This window comes from Trachemys scripta, chromosome 24 (assembly GCF_013100865.1).
Source record: "Trachemys scripta elegans isolate TJP31775 chromosome 24, CAS_Tse_1.0, whole genome shotgun sequence".
NCBI lineage: Eukaryota > Metazoa > Chordata > Testudines > Emydidae > Trachemys > Trachemys scripta.
In genome coordinates, this window is record NC_048321.1 from 5,668,603 (window position 1) to 5,690,942 (window position 22,340).

At 45.6% G+C, this 22,340-nt stretch overlaps 1 protein-coding gene across 5 annotated transcripts in view; it reads left to right on the forward strand.

Annotated features, from left to right (window-relative positions):
- The window catches only part of PIP5K1A (phosphatidylinositol-4-phosphate 5-kinase type 1 alpha), a 41,685-nt gene extending 25,291 nt beyond the window's left edge, over window positions 1-16,394 (forward strand). For 2 of the 5 annotated variants that reach the window (XM_034756482.1, XM_034756486.1), the window contains 13 exons: window positions 526-678; window positions 1,979-2,278; window positions 3,333-3,538; window positions 4,567-4,650; window positions 5,524-5,572; window positions 6,030-6,114; window positions 6,431-6,568; window positions 7,569-7,698; window positions 8,696-8,776; window positions 9,674-9,745; window positions 10,690-10,770; window positions 12,680-12,764; window positions 13,655-16,394. In XM_034756482.1, coding sequence (XP_034612373.1) covers window positions 526-678; window positions 1,979-2,278; window positions 3,333-3,538; window positions 4,567-4,650; window positions 5,524-5,572; window positions 6,030-6,114; window positions 6,431-6,568; window positions 7,569-7,698; window positions 8,696-8,776; window positions 9,674-9,745; window positions 10,690-10,770; window positions 12,680-12,764; window positions 13,655-13,657 — 1,467 coding nt within the window. In that variant the 3' untranslated portion in view covers window positions 13,658-16,394. The remainder of the gene's footprint in view (window positions 1-525; window positions 679-1,978; window positions 2,279-3,332; window positions 3,539-4,566; window positions 4,651-5,523; window positions 5,573-6,029; window positions 6,115-6,430; window positions 6,569-7,568; window positions 7,699-8,695; window positions 8,777-9,673; window positions 9,746-10,689; window positions 10,771-12,679; window positions 12,765-13,654) is intronic. The other 3 variants (XM_034756483.1, XM_034756484.1, XM_034756485.1) reach the window with 3 other exon arrangements.
- The last annotated feature ends 5,946 nt before the right edge of the window (window positions 16,395-22,340 follow it).

The window sequence follows — 22,340 nt, forward strand, 5'->3', positions numbered from 1 at the left end:
CTCCTAGGTGCTATGCTAATACAAATCATTACTAATAGCGAACAACACAAAGGGAGGGAGGGAGCAAAGCTGCCGAGACATCACAGGCTTATAACTACATCTCCATGCCTACCTGTAATCTCTCCAAACAAGACATGTTCTAGCACAAAGTTATGGACATGAAAAAGCACTAACCTGAGGGCCACAGATTCCAGAGACAGTCATGCTGGATGCTTCCCCAACTCTAAAAGCTGTGCCATGACTTGCTATGCCCGTAAAACATCTCTAGTTTATCTAACTTAATGAACTAGTAACCAGTCTATGTACTGAATTGCATATTTATCTGTTTGTGGGCAATATACGATGCTGCTGTTCACTGGAGTGGCTCAAAGTGCTTTGCAAAGGCACATATGCGGATGTGTAATGACTCCATCTCTACGTACTCAGACCCTTGAGTTGGCCCTTTAGCTGTAACTTGGATAAAGATGCCTGTGCTTTGTTACTAGTTTATCTTATGCCTTTGCTTTTTAATTCACCTCCCTTCAGTACTCGCTCTGCAGTGAGCCACTCATTGAGCTCTCCAACTCCGGGGCCAGTGGTTCCCTCTTCTACGTATCCAGTGATGACGAGTTCATCATTAAAACAGTTCAGCACAAAGAAGCAGAGTTCTTGCAGAAGCTGCTGCCGGGTTACTATATGGTAAGTGACCTTTCTGCGTGGGGTGTAATGATGTTTCTCTAATGGCATAAACTTGAGAATATCGTCGTAGCTGGCAGGTCACACGCTGTGCGGCAGGTTAACCTCTGGTCTCAAGGCCGTATTTTCAGAGATGTTGAGCACACTCCATTCCCATTCGCTGCAGGGGCAGATGCGCTGGACCTGAGCCCTTTGGGTTGGTCAACTCCATTTTGCCTCTGCTAGCTAATACTGATACACCCTCCTGCATGTGATTAAGAGAGACTGTTGGAGCTCTTTGGGCCTGCACCGGGAGGTTTGTACCAGACCTTCCCATTTGGATTGTTTTGAAGAGTGCCTGTGTCCCTTGAAGGGACCCACCCAGCATTCAAGTTTGCACTGCTAGGTTCTTTGTGGTTGAATAGCTGTGTGTGTGTCTGCTCAGTCAGTGTTTGTGCGAGAAGCTCATACCCATGATATGCAAAGACTAGCAAAGTTCCTTATTTCCTTTCCCCCCTTCTGGACCATTCTCTTTGTTTCATCAGTGCTGGCCAACAAACACTACTTTGTTATTTAAATTTAACATGCCCGTGTGCCAGGGCCTCTGAGTGTCTGTCTAAAGAGACTAAAAATGTGATGATAAATAGATCAATGGGCCCTGCTAGTCCTAGAACAAAATCCGATCCCGCCCCAACATACAATATATAATCCCACTAGAGATGGCAGATGGTCCCAGAGTGCTTTACTAACTGCCTCCCTGAGTGGGAATTTGGCCAGGATATTGGGAGTTTGTCCCTGGCTTAGAAAAGTGCCATGGGATTCTTAATATATGCAATGGTTAAGACCTCTTCTTACCTACCCATGCCCATATTACTAGGCTGGGAATCTGGACCAATGCTAGTTTCTGCAACCACCAGAGTTATAGGGGTCTCTTATTCCAGTGTGCACCCACCCCATCCTGCTTAGCATTAGATCTGGCAAGAGCCTAGCTTGAGGAGGGAGTGGCAAACTAAAAGACTAAGCACAAAAATCCTCCTTTTCCCTGCTGGCTGCCACAAATGGGCTCTGGCAGATAATTGTGTGGATGAAGATGCAAATTTCTTTTGTGCAACAGCTGCATCAGACACGTTCAGTTTTGCAGAGAAAACCTATCTATGCCCCAAGTTCACCCATCCCTGATTTGTTGCTTTGCTGATCATCACTTTGGATCCCAGACAGGGTTGCTTTGGTTCAGATACACCGGTAAAGAGCAAATAGCTAGCCACTCTGAATTTAGGGAGTCACCCGGACTCTGAAGTTCTGTCTTCTGTCTTTGGGCATTTAGAACTTGAATCAGAATCCTCGGACACTGCTGCCTAAGTTCTATGGCCTGTACTGCGTGCAGGCCGGAGGGAAGAACATCCGCATCGTAGTGATGAACAACCTGCTGCCCCGCTCTGTGAAAATGCACCTCAAGTATGACTTGAAAGGCTCCACCTATAAACGTCGAGCATCCCAGAAGGAGCGGGAGAAGGTCTTCCCGACATACAAAGACCTGGATTTTATGCAGGACATCCCCGATGGCCTGTTCCTAGACTCTGATATGTACAATGCCTTATGCAAAACACTACAGAGAGATTGTTTGGTGAGTGACGGGTGAGACCAGCTGAATTGAGACAGATTTCCCCCCTTCTCTGTGGATTAGCTTCATGCCTTTTGAAACGTGTGTACCCCAGGGTCGCTGTAAAGCTTCTTAGGCCTGGCATTTGCCCTGGTGTTCTCCTTGTGTGTCCACAGGCTGGATAATTCTGCGGTGCAGTTTTTAAGTGGAAGGTGCTAGAATCGAGTCCTCTGTCCCCCAGAAAGGCACAGCCCAGGCAACTGCAATGCAGTCACCCCCTCCAAACATTGCCCTCCCCCTACAACTCCGTTCTGACCCAGGGAACTCCACTATCATGATCCAGTCAAACTTTGACACCTCAGATTCAAATCAGTAATCTAGAGGGATATGGTGCAGTCTTCCCTCCCCCGTCCCCCTGAGCAGTCAGATTTATGCTCCCCACCCAATAACGTCTTACTACTTGAAGGCCTGGGCTACACGGGGTGGGGGGGACAGCGGGGCGCGGGGTTGGAACTAAGTTGGACTTACCTGGCCGTCCTCTCAGTGGCAAGTCGACCGCCGCGGCTCCCCCGTCGACTCCGCTTACTCCTCCTGCCGAGGTAGAGTACAGGCGTCGATTCAGGGATCGATTTATCGCGTCCCGTCTAGACGCGATAAATGGATCCCCGATACATCGAACACTACCCACCGATCCGGCGGGTAGTATAGACGTACCCTTACAGTAGGAGGAGTCCTAATTTTAGAGCAGCTGTGTGGTCCAGCGGATAGGACACCAGACTGAGCGTCAGAGGACCCGAGTTCTGTGCCTGCAACTGATCTGGTGTGTAGCCCCGCACAAAGCATTTTCCCGGTTGCCCTGTCTGTAGAAGAAAGATACTGATATTTTACTTTCCTTTGTAAAGCTGCTCATTGTTATCTGTGGGTGAAGATCACTGAGTGTTTATATAGAGGCCATCCCCTTGGTATTTTCAGAACACTAAGCAAAAATACTCCGTGCATGCATAAAACTGGAATAGTTTAACCATTCATGTAGCTTGCAAAACGTAAATGATGCCATATTGACTTTGTTTCCGTCCAGGTTCTGCAGAGTTTTAAAATCATGGATTATAGTTTGCTTGTGGCTGTCCATAACATTGATCAGGCACTAAGAGAGCGTGCGATAATGGATGGGACGGCCCAGTCGGACATGCGAAGGCCAGCTACCCAAAAAGCTCTCTACTCCACTGCTATGGAGTCTATCCGAGGAGAGGCCCGGCGAGGCGGCACCATAGAGACTGACGACCAGTACGTCTGCTTTGATCATTCAAATTAACATGGCCAATTCATACTTGGAGCGGATGGGGTAAAATCCAAGGATTGATAAGATGTGATTTTTAGGTATCAAGTATGGATCACAGGGCCAAAGCATTGTGGCAGGAGTATGATGTAGGGCTGAGCCTGAGGCTTGGAATTCAGGACTCCTGAGTTCTGGTTTCAGTTCCTTATTGCGAGTGTCACTTAAGTCCTTTGTACTTCTGCTTCCTTGACCTGCGAAAGCAGGATGCTTGCCAGCCTCACGGGGATATGTGAGGATTAATGTGTCTGTACCACACCTGGAAGCTGTACTCAAACACCTAAACATTAAGTATCGCCTCCGCGGATCATAGGAATTGCTATAGCGGATCAGACCTGAACTTCTGTTTCTAAGGGCTGGTCTACGCTGGGGCGGGGATCGATCCAAGATATGCAACTTCAGCTACACGAATAGCGTAGCTGAAGTCGAAGTATCTTGGATCAAATTACCTGGGGTCCAGACGGCGCGGGATCGACGGCCGCAGCTCCCCCGTCGACTGCGCTACCGCCGCTCGCTCTGATGCAGTTCCGGAGTCAACGGTGAGCGCGTTCGGGGATCAATATATCGTGTCTCATTAAGACGCGATATATCGATCCTGGATAAATCGATTGCTATCCGCCAATACAGCGGGTAGTGAAGACGTACCCTAACAGTGGCCAGCACCAGATACTCCAGGGTGTCTTGGATTCTTCTCAAAGTGGTCAGTTATCAATTAACCAGCCCCCGGTTTCAGTAAAATAGACAAATGTACAGGAAACAGGGATAAGCTCTTATTATGTTTTGGTAACTTACTGACTTAGCATTTATCTGTGATTTGTCTTCACTAGAGTTTGTCAGCTCAGCAGTAGGTGTTCTCTGCATGTTGCCACTCGTTAATCCACTTAACGTTTAACCCATGCAAGGCTGAGTTGTGTAGAGTGAAAACGTTTTGATCAGGGTAAAGCCTGCAAATCTCATGCTTCCTGTTTTTGTTTTCTAGAATGGGAGGCATTCCAGCCCGGAATTCAAAGGGGGAAAGGCTGCTTTTATATATTGGTATCATTGATGTGCTACAGTCCTACAGGTAAGAGCCTTTACATGACCCCCTGTATGTTGTCAACAGTGGATAAAATAAACCTCCAGTAATAAAATTGGCCCTGTTTGGTTGCAACAGTCTGAGACTCTATGGCTTGTTTACTGAAGACTACAAGCAGTTTTTAGTTTTATTGCCCCATTTCCTTGACATATTTCATAGGCTGAAATCTCCACATGCTCCGCTGGACCTTGTATCCCTCGTTTATTCGGTGTCAGAGTACAGGCTGGCTCTTACAGGCCAGGTTTTTCTTAGCCTTGGTGATTATGCTGAAGGGAGTGTGCAGGAAGTGGCAGAGAAAAATAGGTGGTAGGTTAAAATTACCATAGCGCCTCTTCCCTCTGGAATGAAAAATAGTTTTACGACTTTGCTTAGATGTTTGTAGTGTTGATGTCGAGTTGGCGCATAGCCTCGGGTGCTGGGACAGTTTGTATAGTGGGGGGTGCTAAGAGTCATTGAACCAAACTGTAAACCCTGAATATGATGGAAACCACTTCAAGCCCGGAGGTGCTGCCACACCCCTAGTTCCAGCTAGCTGGGAATTCTAGCTAACTTAAAAAAAAAAAAAAAAGAGAGAGAGAGCTTTTTACATTTATCATTAGAAGTCAATGAGCGTTATCTCACTGCTATTGGTGCCTCTTAAAATCTCCCCCCAGAAGAATAAAACTGCTACTGAATGTTTAGATTCTTTTAACTAGGTCTGTAAATTTACTTTGGCTTTAGGAAAAAGGTGCATTTCTGTTTTATCTGTCAATGTTAAGAAGCCAAACTGCAGCAATGAACGTAATTTACTAATAGTGATTGCAAAGCCTAAATTTGAAAATTACTGTGGTCTGTTCACTGCTTTCAAATCTCACTTCTCAGATTCGTTAAGAAGTTGGAGCACTCATGGAAAGCATTGGTGCACGACGGGGTAAGTGGCAAGAATGTTATCCGGGGGCTCTTAAATTACCTGATAGCAGTATTTTCAAACCAGGTGTCCCATCAAACAGATAGTTGTGTGTGTAGAAATATATATTTTAAAGTAGTATCTGTGGTCACACCTTATATTAAAGGTACATTTTATAAAGATCAACAAATGATTGATAGATGTTAATAAATGCATAGTCGATGGTTAGTCCAAGTTAATAGCTTGCTTATAACCATCTATAACGCCTTCTATTGATGTGTTTATAACGCATACTATTCATGCTTTCAGCAGCTATTAATCACTTTATTAATTGTTTATACACCATTTATAAAGATGCCTTTAATATAGTGAGACCATACTTGTTCCAAATGTAAACCTACTCTAAAAGAAACCCATGTTGCCTTAGAATTCTGCTTATCCCTAGTTACATGTGTAACTTTTGTCCCTTGGATGTTTTTAGGACACTGTGTCTGTGCATAGGCCCAGCTTCTATGCAGAAAGGTTTCAACGATTCATGTGCAACATTGCGTTCAAGAAAATACCATGTAAGTATCTCTTCACAGGTGGGTTCCTGGGAGGCTGCCATAGTCAGGGGAGAGAATGAATGGAGGTGCCTCTGATCAGTAGGAAACTTGTGCTGTGTCAGGGTTACTGGTACATCTTTCTGCCCCACAGAACGTGACTGACAACTCGTAGGGGAGGGTCTTTCATCCATTGGCTTTCTTCTGAGTGCAACACTTTCTCATTAAATAATGGGGAAGGTTATGGATGTTGCTATGTAAGATTCTGGTGGGGGTTTTTTTTGTGTTTTTCCGGAAAAGGTGATATTAAGTAAAATCTTTCTTTGCTTTTGTCTTCAAGTAAAACTTTCTCCTTCTAAAAAGAGCCGGTCTGGCACAACCGTTCCTCGGAGGACGGGTCAGGGCGGAGCCCCTTACCAATCGCATGCATCGTGTGAAACTAAAGCACAAGTAACGGCAGAAGCAGATGTGGAGCAAGGTTGGTGCCTATGCTAGAAAACCCAGATGACAGGAATTGCTTTCCTTTTTAAAAAAAAAGAACAGCAAAAGAAGCTTGGTTCAGCCCAGATTTTTGTGATCCAAGACCTCCACTGATGAGACTGTGGGGACATTCAATAGACGCTGTCAGTCTGCAAGCTTGCTAGAGATCTATCCTGGGATCCCAGATCTAATCGCAGCTACCAGGACTCAGATGCAGTCATTAATATATTGCGTAGCTCAAGGGGTGTGGCATTCTGAGGTGTCTTCAGCAGGCCTAGAGGAGTTGTCAGACTTTCATGAAATGTCTCTCTCAGCCCACTGGGGACCTGCCAACGTTGTGGTGCATTAATGGTGGAACAGTAAAGAGACTTTTTTCCACGTAATGTATACTTAAACCGTGGCACTCACTGCTACAGGAAGTGAATGAGATCAAGAACTAATTTAGCAAGAAGCAAAAGGGATTAGACATCTATATGAATTACAATTGGATATTCTTGTTTTCGTAACAAATTCTGGAAGGGATTTTAAACCTCAGGCTTCAGGGCTTAAGACTGTCTTTAACTCTTAGAGGTCAGGAGGAGACCTAATCTGGTCAGGGGTGGATTATCCCATGTCAGTAGCGTTGTTACCCCATTCCTCTGAAGCATCTAGTATTGGCCTGTATAAAGACAGGAAACTGGACTGATTGGACCTCTAGTCCAATCCAGTATGGTAAGTCCTATGTAATTGGCCTAAGTGATGTCTTGAGCCTTGATCTCCTTCCCTATGGATCATGCCCTGCCAGCATGTTAATAGAAATGTTAGTACAGAGACTGTATCACAAAGAGCTGGATTCTCTTAAGAATGGATACCAAACGTGCTGGACTGGACCATTCTGTTGTGTAGTTTGCAGCATTGGCTACAGAAGATTTTGGCAAATGATCAGTTATTGTTGCTCATGCCAGGGGATGCTATTCATTACGTTTCTGACCGAGCTATCTGTTCTCTTCTTCCTGCAGGTTCGCATCTTGGTCGCCCTGATCTCCTTCCCAGAACTCCTCCAGTAGACGAAGCTAACAGTGATTCCATAGCAACAACCTTGTCCACTTCTTCGTTGGGCAGTGGAGGACTTAACTCTCCAGCCAACAGGTACCTCTCCATTAATCACAACAGTGCGTGGGAGGCCACTGCTGCCTGCAGGCTGGGATACTCTGCTTTCGAACACATCAGTCACAGGGCAGATGCCTGCTGCTTTCATGGAGTGTTCATTTTTTGGCATGCTTGTCAAACTACGTGTCTTTTGAGCAGTCGTCCCATGCCAGACAGGTTCAGTACCATCGGCGCAAGGGGTCATTGTAACACCAATAACATGCAGTGTTGTGTTTGAAGACAAGGTAGTGTTGCATCCTCTGCTTGTTGGCCTTCTAGCTCCTTGCTTGAACTGTGTAGCAGCTTTGATTTTTTTTTTTTTTTTTTAACTTGATCATTTGAAATCTTTTACAGTAGGTGATTTGGTGAAATGTCACTTAAAAAAAAAAAAAGACATGCAGGAGAACACGAGCATAGTACCAAGCAGGATTGACAGAATTTACTTCATTTTTTTTCCCCGGAGGTGTGAGCTCTTGCAGCTCTCATGGAAACCAGTAGAATTATAGGTGCTTAATCCCTCTGAAGATGAGGCCAAAAGAAAAGGACTTTTAAAAGTGCATCTGCTAAGAGATGAATGCGCAGACACAGCTGTAAGGAAGCAATGAAAGGACCCCCTTGAATCTTTTGTTTGTTGCAAAAGGGGTGAGATTGGTAGAGAATAAGAGGGGCTGTAAGGGGGGGCAGTCTGGATCGTGGAAGTGCACAGCTGCTCTGATGCTAATTTCTCATATCACAAGTGATCAGAAACATTCTGTCCTCATTAATCATAGACTGACTGCAGAATGTCACAAACCCAGCCCAACATCTGATTTTTGTTCTGTCCTGAACCGGTGGGCCAGAACTGGATTACAAGTTTATAATTTGCCCGTCTCCCACACGCTTCTTTATAGGGATCCGAAACCAGATCTTCTCCTTTTCAATAAAGTCAGCATGTCTGAGGCTTTTTTTTTTTTTTGGACTCACCACTGAGGGTCTCTCTCCTTTAATTTCTGCTTAGGTCAGTGGGAGTGCAAGTTCACAAATCTGAAACCGCGCCAAAGGGTTTGGCTAGAACAGCTCCTGCCATCTGCTCAAATAGGTGAGGGCGAGGATCATGCTTTGCCTGAAACCTCTTCAGTTCTAAAAGGAATTTTGACTTCTCCTGTCTGTAGATGAAGTACTTAGTAGCCTGTTTTTAGTGGGACCACTTGTCCAACTTGCCATATGCCCCTTTACTGTTCAAAGGCTATAAGTGGTCTGCATCTAGGGAATTCATCATATGTAATGTAATACCATGTAACACAGTGGATGCTTGCACCAAGCTACAAATGCACCAAGGTTGCTGTAAATCAGAAGGTGGAACGATACGTGCCTTCCGGGTATGGTGTCAAGTATCAGGGGGTAGCCGTGTTAGTCTGGATCTGTAAAAAAGCAACAGAGTCCTGTGGCACCTTATAAACTAACAGATGTATTGGAGCATGAGCTTTCATGGGTGAATGCCCTCTTCATCAGACAGGTATGATGTCATCCTTGCATGACATATTATTCCCTGCATCCATAGGATTTGCCTTGCTGGATTAATCCCACTGGTCCATCAAATCTGGAATCCTGTGAACATTTTTTTTTTTTTTTTTTTTTTTTTTACGGGAAGGAAACACCCTTCCCTCCCGCACCCATCCATTAATACACTTGCCCAATGGGGCAACACTACACATGAATAAAGCAATTCCTTCCTGACCCCTGCAAGCAATCATGAGATGCAATTACTTTTCTCTAACCTCCCATAGATACAAGTGAGGACAGATTGCAGGAGCAAGGGTCTTAGTCTTGTGTTCAAATCCCACTGCACTGTATTAATAGACTAGCACTGAGGAAGTTTCATATCTATAGTAATTGTTTACATGAAATTAAACCACAGTTTCTCCTTCTCTATAGAGTCAGCAAGCTTTGTATTTACCACTCACTGTGGAGTTTCACTTTTGTAATCTCTGTGTAGGTCAGTGGGAGTTCAAGTTCACAAGTCTGAAAACTCTACAATTAGAACAATTCTCAGCTTCCGCTCCAATAGGTGAGGGTGAAGACCAAGACCGGAAAGGCACTAATTTGTCCTGTACTTAAGTTCTAAATACAAGGGGATGGGCCCCCTATTTTGCAATATCAGGTTGAAGGAACTACTCCAGTCTCTGGTTTGCAGCACAGCCACTTCCCCTCCTGTGGAGTGTTGCTATATGCCTCTAACTGTGCACGGTCTGCACTGAAGACAATGCACCCCTCAAAGCAACATAAGCGATACCAAGTTGTTAGCGTGTGCTTACAGCAAATCCTGCCTGCCTTTGTGAGGGGTGAAGCCAAACCCCGGGAGCCTGCCACTGACATGAGGCTGTCCCTGTACAGCCTTCTGTGTATGGAGCCCCTGGGCCAACACTCATGACAGAGTAGACTTGCCACACTGGATCAAGTCATTGAGCCATTAAATCTGGTGTCCTGCCTTTTGCTGTAACCAATACCTGATGCTTCAAAGCAAGCTGTAGTGCTGTGCAGGTGGGAAGGAGACTGTCTCCCTGAGATACGTGGGGGTCAGTTTATACGCTGTATAACCTCAGGTGAAAAGAGGGGTCAGTCCAGAAGAGAATGGGGCTGCGAGTTAGGACTCCCCTGTGTATCTAGACCCATCTCTGCCATTGACTCTCATATTGTTTGTGAAGCACGTTGAGATTCCCCGAACAGTGCTGCTAAATAAAGTATAAATTATTCAGCCATAGTGTTTCATTGGCATCCTGTGGCAATGAGTTTCATAGGTTGACCTTCCTCATGGCTTTACGTGGGGGATTTCTCTTCATCCCTTTGCTGGATTCGGTGGCACTAAATAAATGACCTTAAAATTAGGATATCCTTTCTTAATTTTAAAACGCAAACTTGTGGGTTATCACCAGACTTTCCCCTCTTTGTAAAATCAGTGTCTGGAGCATTGTATTCACCAGCTGAGGGTCTCTCCTTTTAATCTCTGTGTAGGTCAGTGGGACTGGAAGTTCACAGCTCAGAAAGCTCCGCAGAGGATGTAGCTAGTTCAGCCCTGAGTAACTACTCAAATAGGTGAGGCTTAATCTAGGCAGGAAAGATGTGTGGTACCCTCTGTGTCCAAACACAAGGACTCCAGTGTCTCCAGTCTGCTGAATGTGAGTGAACAGAAGATTATTGAGCCAGAGGTCCTAGCTTTGCAGGGTGACCACTTTTCATGTACCGACCGTTGTCCTCCACCTCATGGTTTGACAGCTCTATGCATTTCGTACCCTGCCGATGATGCATGCAGCACCAGATGACAAGGTGTAGCCTGCTGGAAGCAAACAACAAGCCCTGGGTGCATTAGCAACATAAGCCAAAGTGCCTTCAACTTCAGCAGCATTTGGCTTTCCTTATGCAATCACAACTCTTTCTTTAAGATAAGGTCTGTAATGTGACTAGCGTCTCTTGACCTGTGTAACACACGGTACTATGTGAAATCCGTGTTCACCAGGTTGAACTTTCCCTTTATCTACTTCATGGAGTCCAACCTTTGGGTTGTGAAGTAGAGTCAGGAGATCATGCCCACACTGCCCGTCCTGTATTGCTAGGTGGGAGGGGTGGGGAGGCCCAGTTTGGAAACCAGTGCATCGCCTCCCCCACTCCCCATGCACCCTGACCCTTTTCAAGGTCCAGTCTTGTCAGCCTCTTGAAGCCCACATGCAAATCAGAGACTTGCCATTGGTACAACTACTTATTTTATTGTAAATGTTAGGGGATCACGAAAATTTTTGACTTTGAATAAGGAATTGCCATTTTGAAAAGGTCGAGAAACACTGCTCTAGCCCATTATGTCACTTTATCGCAGGGGTAGGCAACCTATGGCATGTGTGCTGAAGGCGGCACGCAAGCTGATTTTCAGCGGTGCTCACTGCCCGGGTCCTGGGCACCAGTCTGGGGGGCTCTGTATTTTAATTTAATTTTAAAAGAAGCTTCTTAAACATGTTAAAAACCTTATTTACTTTACATACAACAATAGTTTAGTTATATATTATAGACTTATAGAAAGAGACCTTCTAAAAATGTTAAAATGTATGACTGGCACGCAAAACCTTAAATTAGAGTGAATAAATGAAGACTCGGCACACCACTTCTGAAAGGTTGCCGACCCCTGCTTTATCGTCTCTTTGAAATGGCTTCCATCTAGGAGTATTTATTTACGTACCAGCAGTGTGCTAGGGCAGGGGTTTTCAACCTGTGGTCCACAGACCCCTCGGGATCTGCAGACTAATATTTCCAATGGGGTTTGTGCCTCCGTTTGAAATTTTGTAGGGGTCCACAAATGAAAGAAGGTTGAAAACCACTGTGCTTGTAAAGAGGAGCCATTGGTTTATCTGAACCATAAGCCTTCTCATCTAGTGTTAAAAGATGCTCTGTTTATTGTGTAAACGTGTAATTAAAACCAGGGAAGGGAAGCTGACTGCTCCAACTGAGTAAATACTAGGGATGGAATGTTTGTAGAATGGAAACATGTGACATAAATTGGCCTCTCTTTGCGTTTCTTTAAATGAGTCAACACCCAGCGGTGGGCCCCACCTGCTTGCCTGAAACTCCCCTCAGTTAGAGTCCGTGATGAGGGCAGTTCTTTTTTTAATAAAAATCTCTGCAGTCCCCATGTGGGAAAGGAGCATTCTGCCCTGGAGAGACAGTAACACGTCACAGCACTCTTGTGGGGCAGGGAGGAGAAACCTGGATTCCAGACCGGCACAGTCACTTTGGGGTGGGTGGGGTTTATTTTATTTTTTTTCCTGGTGCAATCTTTTCAAGTACACATGCCAAGGTGGCTAATGAGTCAGGAACATCTCACGTGTGGCTAAGAGATGCTTTATACGTCGCTTGGATATTACTGTGGGCATATTAGGAAACCCAAAGGGGCACGAAGAATTTTGAAGGCTTATTTAGAAGAAATAGCTTCATAGGTGTCCCTTTTCTGTTTCCCCAGTGGCTCCGCAGGGCCTTCCGTAACAGAACGCTCCTCAGAACTGACAGAACATTTTGAAGACGTGCAAGAAACAGAGATAAGCTTTGTAAGTACCTGCATTTCCATAGGTGCGAGGAGGGCTCTGTCGGGCAGTTTTAGTCGCAGTTTAAAAAAAAAAAAGTTTAATTTGGCTTTTCATTCAAATGCAGGCGTTTTGTGCTTGGGGTGTGAGAATCACGAAATGCAACCGACTAACTCAATTAATTACTTTGTTTCTTTGATACCAATGGCCCCTCATTTTGCTGCGTGCTACACAGACATCTAGTGAGACTCTGCACCAGAGAACATGTGGAGTGGGAGGGGAAATAGAGGCACAGAGCTGACATGTCCAAAGCAAGTCTATGGAAAAGTGAGAATAGAACCAAGGCTCCTGGGTCCCAGTCCAGTGCCAGAGCCACTGGGCCACAAAGTGTAATTATCCAGGCTAGTCTCACTGTCCAAGCTGAAAGTGAACCATCAGCATGATTTGGGACATATAAAACCACAATCAAGTGTAGACCAAACTTGTGACCTGTCTAGACAGCATCTTTTAATACAGTGTCTGCCTCAGAGAGGCCAAGAATTGCTAGGCCCTAGATCAGTGGTTCTCAACTTGCAGCCCAGTCAGCGCAGAGCTGTGGCCCATGTGACGTCCCCAGGGCCATAGAGGTAGTATTGCATGCGGCCCACAATGGTAACTAGGTTGAGAACCACTGCCCTGACTACTCAAGGAAAGGAAGGAAGCACTTTATGACACTCCCATTAGCACAGACTAGTTGTGCCTGTTCAGAGCCTAGCTTTTGAAATGTCAGTGAGGCTTTGCATTGCTACTGGGCTTGTCTCTTACTCACCACAACCATTTAGCAATCCAGCACCTTTCACCAAGGAAGAAACTCACTCAGACTGCTTAGAAAACCTTCCTGAATAGTCTACCTATTGATTTTTTTCTCTTTACAGTGAAATAACAGAGGGACGGTTGTAATGTGAGCAGAAGATTTCTCTCTACTCTGCGTGGGCCGTAGAGTCTGACAAACATTCAGCCCCTGCGGCTGATCTTAGAAATCTTATCCGGACAGAATCCGTAGAAGCTGGAAGGCTTGGGACCTACTTAGTGTCATAGTATTAACCGTGGCTGAGCCCAGAGCAACCTCCTCTTCTGCAAAACAGCCCTCAAGCTGTGGCTGGTTGCATCTAGTTTGTTTTCTGCTGCTGTCCTCTCTTCGAAGACTGGCAGGAGCAAGGCTGCTCATCTCCAAGGAGGAGCAGGAGCTGCTCCGTGCAGGCCAGAGTCCTCTGGAGAAAAGGAGCTGGCTTTGGGGGAGCTGGTTACCTAGGATTGAGGACATCACAAACCTTGCAAGAACAATGGTCAACTATGAAGAGCACCAGGGGAAATGGACATTGGAGCCTTGTTGGAACCGTTTTTGCAACAGCTCAACATGGTGTTTGGTTTTTATATTAATTTAAGTTTCTTTAATTCAGTCATATCGTTTTTTTTAGGCTGCGACAATTATCTATTCTTTTTAAAAATAGTTTTATCAGTGTTTCACCAAAAATGTCCCGTGAAAGGGGGAGCAACTGGTTTTTTTTTTGGTCACACATGAAAGGTATTGATCATGGATGTCTTGTCTATAAACTAATTTTGAGTGCAGCAGTCTAATGCATTTATGACATTGCATCATCATCATCCTGAGAAGGTGACCTGGAACAGACCCACCCACAAGACTTTATCATGGCTTGGTGCTTGAAGGATTTGGAATGGGCTACGCTTTTAAGATGTCAGAGAGGTTTTTGCATTGCTTTGTCCTGTTTTAAACTACTCCTTTATTCTCTCATCCTCACACAGAATGAGAAGCAACAGAGATTTCGGGAGATCTTGGTGCCTGGCGCATTTTTAAGCCTTCAGTGTTTCTTAAGCAAATGGACCAAACCGATCCTGCTTGTTTTTTTTCCCCAGTATTATGTGTCCTTCTTGGGACACAACTTGTAAAATCTGCCTTTTTTTTTTTTTTTTTTTAAATAGCTAAATTCCCTTTTGATAGCTATGCTTCCATCTTACCCCTTGGCATCAGGGTTACCTTTTGCGCACGGTGCTCTAACCGCATCCAAATAGAGATTCCCATAATGCCACTCCATATAAATGGCTGCCAGGTCTCTGTGCAGAGCAACAGATTTTGGGTTTTTTTTTTCCCTCAACAAGTGTGTGTTCCACTCTGATTCCAAGCTGCGGCTTATTAGAATCAGCGGAAAAGACGCATTGCTGTATTATCTTAGCCAGTTGCTGTACATAAGACTGGGGCAGTCCTTACCAAGTTACCAGCTGCAGACACGTGGCTAGAAACCTGAGCATATGTTGTACTGATTTTTATTTTCACTAAAGTTTTTTTTTAAAAATTAAATGAATCTTAGTCTTTTTTCCCCAAAAGCAGTGACCCTCCCCCACCTCCTTTTTATAGATTAAAAAATAAAGAAATGGTTGCTCCTGCACATGCAAGGGTTTTGTGTGCCTATTAGCAGTCGTGGCTAATAAAGCCGAGGAATGTAGCGGCGTAGGAGGGGTTTTTTAGTTGATGTATCAGGGCTCAGTGTTTGGGGTTTTTTCCTCGATCACATTTAAAGTGAATATAGTTCAAGCTGCTAGTTTAAAAAAACAGATCTTTGAAAGGCAGATCAGGCAGAACCGCCTTTCTCACAGAGAGCCAGCCAGGTGTCCAAATGCAAAGGAGTTTAGTCAAGCAGGAAAGCGGTGGTCTCCGAGTAATGTCTGGTTCCTAAGGGCTCTGGAACCTCTTTATCTAGCTGTAAACGTCAAGTGATGTCCTGACGAGACCTGTACCTTGAAGATCAATGTAGTGACAACAAGAAATGGCTTTAGTACAATTTCCCTCTTTCTCCCCTCTAAATCTACTTCATATCCTGATGAACCGTCTATATTAGACATACTCTTTCCGATCTTCCCTCCTGACTCCAATTCTTTTTTTACCAGGAGGAAAGAAACCAATTTAGTTGGGTTTTTTTTTTTCATGATTTAATATTTATGAAGTTGTATTTAAATGTTTTATTCTGGGAATAGTTACTCAGCGTGCAGGGAGCTCAGAGGGTGGGGGAGGGAGGGCGTTGCCATTTATATATCATAATTATCAACCTCTGCTTTGCAATGGTTTAACAGCAAAGGCTTCTTGCATTCTAAAAGGGGCAGCATAACTGGTTTAAGGTACTAAAACCTGATCGGTTATTTCTATCATGAGGGGTTTGGTTACCTGGCTAACGGCTCAGAGAGTTGGGTCTATGAAGGGGGCTCAACACCCTTGATCCTGGCTCCCTGTTTAAGCCTCTTGTCCTACCCTTACCCCTCCATTGTTGGACTGAAATGCGGGGAGAAGCATCAAGAGTTGCTGATGGCTGGACCTCTTTCCTGCTCAAGTCTACGCCGACAGCTTTGATTCCACACGGCAGGATCCGTTACTTCTTCATCAATCCAGCAGGGAGGATCTGACCTGTCAAGCATACATCCTTCTGAAACAACTTGTGCCGTGTGGTGAATATTGTCGTTTTAACCTTGTAACACTTTTGCCATCATTGGCTGTTAAATTGAATATTAAAAACAAAAGCTGTCTCTTAGCCGCCTGTCCTACACAGGGGATAATATCGCTGTGAGGGGACGTTACAATACACAGTGTGCTACCAAACCCAGAAAGGTGTGTATTTTTTTTTCCTCTTGGTGGTGAGGGGTGGCTTGAGGGAACTTGAAAACTATCCTTCATCCATTTCATAAGTTCATACAACTGTCTCCCAGCATGCAGCAACGGAGATGGTAGATGTGAGAGACAAGGAATGCTGGGAAGGGTCTGTAGGGTAAGGACTAAGTTCAGGGCACTGCTGTTGAAGTGTTGAGTTCTGAGCTGTGCTTGTTGGCTTGGAGCGAGTTGTCTCCAGTGGCTCTAGCAACACTCTGTTCACTGCTCCTATTTAGGCCTGGTCTACAGTTGAAAAGTTAAATAAACCTAACAGTTGCTCAGGCCTGTGAAGAATTTTGCACCCTGAGTGCCATGGTTAAGTTGACCTAACCCCAGTGTAGATGCAGCCAGGTCAACAATAATTCTTCCTAGCTAACCGCATCTCGGAGAGATGGGTTAACTCCAGAGAAATTCCTCCCATCAGTGGAGGAAGTGTCTACACTATAGCGACAGTGCTGTAGCTGTGCTTGTAGCGTAGGCATGGCCTGAGAGGTGTCCCACTGAACGCTTAATTTTGTCCTTGTGATGGGGTTCACTCGCCAGTGGGGCTTCTCCTTGCAGCCTCAGTCAGTTGCTCACCCTGCAGACACTCTGGACTTGGAGTGCTCTCTTTGTGACAGACCTCCAGACAGGTCACTGTAGCCCTGCCCTGCTAGAGTATTAAACTCTCCCTGGACAAACTGACTATCTGCAGTCTCAGGCGGTCTTCTGCTTCACCTCCTAGACTATGCCACTTTCCTTGTGGCTGGTAGGGGAACCTGGCCTCGTCCATTACTCCAGGTTCCAGACCAGGGACCATATGCCCATCAACCAGTCTGCTTAAGTTCCAACACTATTGCTGTTTCCCTGGGTTCTTTCCTACCTATCTTCTCCTCCTCAGGGCTACTAGTGGACCTCGAGAAGTCATTAAGTCCAGACCCCTGCCCTGTGGCAGGACCAATAAACTTAGACCATCCCTGACAGGGGTTTGTCCACCCTACTCTTAAAAATTTCCAACGACAGGGATCCCATAACCTCCCTTGGAAACCTAGTTTAGAGCAGAACTACCTATCAGTAAAAAAGTTTTTCCTAATCTCTAACCTAAATCTCCCTTGCTGCAGATTAAGCCCATTACTACTTGTCCTACCTTCAGGGGATGTGTTGTGATAATTGGGCGTACACACCCTAATTGTCAGCTCAACTGTGAAAAGCGACTGAAGGTTCATAAAAGTGTCACGATAACCTATTACGAGTGTTGATGGGAGAAGATAAAAATGGAGACAGACTGAATTAGTCCAAACCCCAAGTCCCACTGATACAATTCAAGGGCTGTGTTAAAATCATGCCTAGTAAACGAGAGAAGTGTGGGACTGAAAATCAATTAACTCAAATTGGTGTCAGAAATTAAGTATAATTGGTGGACAAAATGAGGGGGAGGAGCCATTCCACCCATCACTCCTCCTTGGGGTCCTCAAAAAGACAAGTGGGGAAAGCTGGCTACTGAAAGATGAGCTGACTGAAAAGGGGATACGAACACTGGCTAAAAGATAAGGGAAAGGGATGGGTTTTACCACCCCATTATTCTGCCACTCCATTATTTCCCAGGACCTTAAACCTTCTTTGGCCCTGTCTACACTACCCACTGGATAGTAATTGATCTATCGGGGATCGATTTATCGTGTCTCGTCTAGACGCGATAAATTCATCCCCGAAATCAACGCCTGTACTCCATCTCGACAGGAAGAGTAAGTGGAGTTGACGGGGGAGTCGCAGCGGTCGATTTGCGGCCGTGAGGACGGCCAGGTAAGTCGAAGTAACTGAAGTTGCGTATCTTAGGCTGGGTCTACACTACCCACCTGAATCGGCGGGTAGAAATCTACCTCTCGGGGATCGATTTATCGCGTCCTGTTGGGACGCGACAAACGATCCCCAAATCAACGCTCTTACTCCACCAGCGGAGGTGGGAGTAAGAGCCCTCGACGGGAAGCCGCAGAGGTCGATTTTGCCGCCGTCCCTACAGCGGGGTAAGTCGGCTGCGATACGTCGAATTCAGCTACGCTATTCGCGTAGCTGAATTTGCGTATCTTAAATCGCCCCCCCCCCCCCCCCTGTAGTGTAGATGTAGCCTTAGAGTGATTTTCACCCCCCCAGTGTAGACCAGCCCTTTGTCTTAATCCTGAGAGACGTCCTGACCAGGCCAGGCCAGAGAGAGGGACCCAGATGACCCCACCACCTCTGCCAGCTCCAACTAAATCCCGAACACCACCTGGGATGTGAGACTTTTTCTCCCAATATGTCCTTTCCCTTCCCTACCTTATTTCTTCTCTTCCCTGCCTCCCTCTCCCCTTTTCCTTCCGTCTAAAAAGAGGCTGGCTTGATTGGCCAAGACTGCATATTTTGCAACAGTGCTGTAAGCCTGCGATTGCAAGGACAGCTAAGTGCAATGCTCTAAAATACCTACTGCTGGCACAAGTTTGCCAGGTGTCTGAGTGGCTGATAGGCACAGCGGGTGGTTTTGTGTTTGTTCAGCAGCTAGGTTGCACCGGAGAGCCTGCTGCATTCTCTCTTTTGCTGTTCTTTCCTTTCCCCTTGACTGTGCTCCTCTTGTTTGGTTTTCTGGAAAGCAGGATTGGACTCGAATAACAGCAACAACGCCAGCTCCAGCCCGTTTCGACTAGCGTCTCTTTTCCCCAAAAGGAAGTTTTGACCATCTTTAATGCCACTTCAACTGAGCTGGGAGGAGGGTCCTTTAAAAAACTCTCCAGCTCACGGGAAAGGGAGCGAGGGGTGTTAAAATGAAAGCCTTATTTAAAACTTTACATTTTCCTTCTGTATGTTTTTAGTGCAGAGTTCGTGATTTTGAATGGTGTGTTTGCCATGGTAGAAGTAGGCCCCTGAACCTTGTTTAACGCTGTTGGAGAGTAGCAGGATCATGTTAACACCTTGGACTCTTTGGGCTCTTCTATTCCATCTAAATGACTACAACAGACATGGAGAACAGTTGATCCTTATAACAGCCCTTAACATGTTTGAAGATTATCAGGTCCCCAGACTAAACATGCCCAATCTTCATAGGTCAGGTTTGCTAAACATTTTAGCATTTTTGTTGCTCTCCTTTGGACTCTCTCCAGTTTGTCCACATGTTTCTTAAAGCGTGGTGCCCCAAACCAGATCTGTTACTCCAGCCTAAGCCTCACCAGGGCTGAGTGGACTGAGACAGTTTCTTCCTGTGTCTTACATACGACATGGAACTCATGATTTCATCCATACAGATGACAGTATTTGCACACAGTTTTCATTAGGTTTCAGAATCAACAATCAATTTACATGACTAAGTAGTTCACCCCTTTCAAAACTATTGTTTGGCTGCAGGCTCAGAAACAAAGCAAGTGCATGTATTACAAGGCCACAAAGGACTATTGTGTTCATCAAGGCCTGGTCTGCACTAGTGGCGGGGATCGACCCAAGATACGCAACTTCAGTTATGAGAATAGCGTAGCTGAAGTCGACGTATCTTAGGTCGACTTACCTCGTGTCCTCATGGCGTGGGGTTCACTGCTGCCATGCCCCCGTCGACTCCGCTTCCGCCTCTCACCGTGGTGGAGTACAGGAGTCGACAGCAGAGTGATCGGGGATCGATTTATTGCATCTATACTAGACGCAATAAAAATAAATGATCCAGCGAGTAGTGTAGACGTACATCTAGTCAGACCTTCTATCTAACGCAGGCCAGAGACCTGGACCCAAGTAATTCCAGGAGCAGGTCTTTTAGAAAAACATCCGATCTTTATTTAAAACTTCAGTGATGGAGAATCCATTATGACCGTTGGTAAACTGTTCAAATAGTTAATTACTTTGTTTTAAATTTACACCTTATTTCCAGGCTGAATTGGTCTAGCTTCTACTTCCAGCCGTTAGATGGTGTTCAACCTTTCTCTGCTAGACTGAAGAGCCCCTTATTAAATATTGTTCCCCATGTAGATAATTATAGGCTGTAGTCAAGTCTTCCCTTCACCTTCTCTTTAAGCTTAATAGAAAGAGTCTTTGAGTCTCTTACTATAAGGTATGTTTTCTAATTCTTTATTCATTCTCCTGGCCCTCTCCACTTTTTCAACATCCTTGTTGTGAATTGTGGGCACCAGAACTGGACACAGGATTCCAGCAGCAGTTGCAGCAGTGCCAAATACAGGGGTAAAATAATCTCCCTGCTCCTACTCGAGATTTCCCTGTTTATACATCCCACTGAGATGTAGTTTGCTTACGGTCAAGGCCCTTCACAGCCTCTTCCCACCATCCCCATCATGTCTCATTCAGTATGGGAGATGGGAGTCGACCTTTCTATCACCCACTTCTTACATTTTCAAACATCTTCCTGCTTTCTCCTCTCGGCCCCTCACGCCTGGGACAAGCACCCTGTGATTCACTGTGAACAGTCGCAAAGCTACAGTATTCTCCTCCTTCACAAAGATCTATTCAAATTGGTACCACAAGTACTCCTGTTCTTTGTGCGGATGCAGACTAACACGGCTGCTACTCTGAAACCTATTCGAATTGGAAATGTTGCAGAGAAGGGCAACAAAACGATTAAGGGGATGGACAAGCTTCCCGTATGAGCTGAAATTAAAAAAGACGGGGACTGTTCAGCTTTGAAAAGAGACGACTAAGGGGGGAGAGGATAGAGGTCTATACATTCATGAATGGTATGGAGAACGGGAATAGAGAAGTGTTAGTTACCCCTTCCCATGACATGCAAACCAGGGGTCACCCAATGAAATTAACGGGCAGCAGGTTTAAAACGGAACATAAGAAGTACTTCTTCACGCAATGCAGTCAACCTGGGGAACTTGTTGCCAGGGGATGTTGCGAAGGCCAAAAGTATATCTGGGTCACAAATTAGAGTAGTTCCTGGAGGCTAGGTCCATCAATGGCTATTAGTCAAGACACTCCGGGTGTCCCTAAACCTCCAACTGCCAGAAGATGGGACTGGACGACAGGATGGATCACTCAATAATTGCCCTGTTCTGTTCATTCCCACTGAAACATCTGGCACCAGCCACTGTGAGAAGACAGGATACTGGGCTAGATGAACCATTGGTCTGGCCCAATATGGCCATTCTTATATTTTTAATCCTCCTTAAAACTCTCCTTTGCTGTGAGGCCTACAAAAACATTGACAACATTTAGGCTGCTGGTGTGCAAAGCCTGCACACAGGCCTCGCTGTTTCCTTGCGCTCCTCCAGCTGTTCTGTATCCAGCTGTTGTCTCTTGTCTTATGCCTAGATTGGAAGCTTTTGGGGGCAGGGATTGTCTTTGTTCGGTGATTGTACAGCGCCTAGCGCTGGTTCTTGAGCATAAGCCTATTTTACAGATGGCGAAATGGACGCCTAGAGAGCTGAAGTTACCTGCTCTTGGTCACAATGCAAAAATCCGCGACCAAACTGGTGCCAGAATGCAATCCCGGGGCTCTGCACTACGAACTAGACAGACCGCGGTGCCTTCCTCGGAAAAATCACCACCCTCTGCACTCAAGGGCGCATTGCAAACCTTCGATGAAAGAGTCAAGGCCCAAATTTAGTTGTAAGGAAGGAGAAAAAGAGAGGTCAAACTTTAGCTGAACTCTGCTGAACAACACATTGGCCTAGCTCGAACATGCTATGTTTTTATACGCTCTGCGCCTGCTTTGCTGTGCTGTCTGCTGAGGGTAGCAGAATGCAGGCTGTTTGGCTCACGTTTCCCCTCCAGCTATTATTTGTTATCTGTCTGGCACCGCGGCTCCCAGCCTTCCTTGGTTCACATACCGCCCTCTTAAAAATATGCTGTGACGTGAATGGAGTATCAAGCGCCTATACCTCCAGTGGGACACATAACTCCGTTAGAAGCCCTGGCTAGCTTATTAGCTAAAGAGAACCGGGAGAGGGCCCGACTGG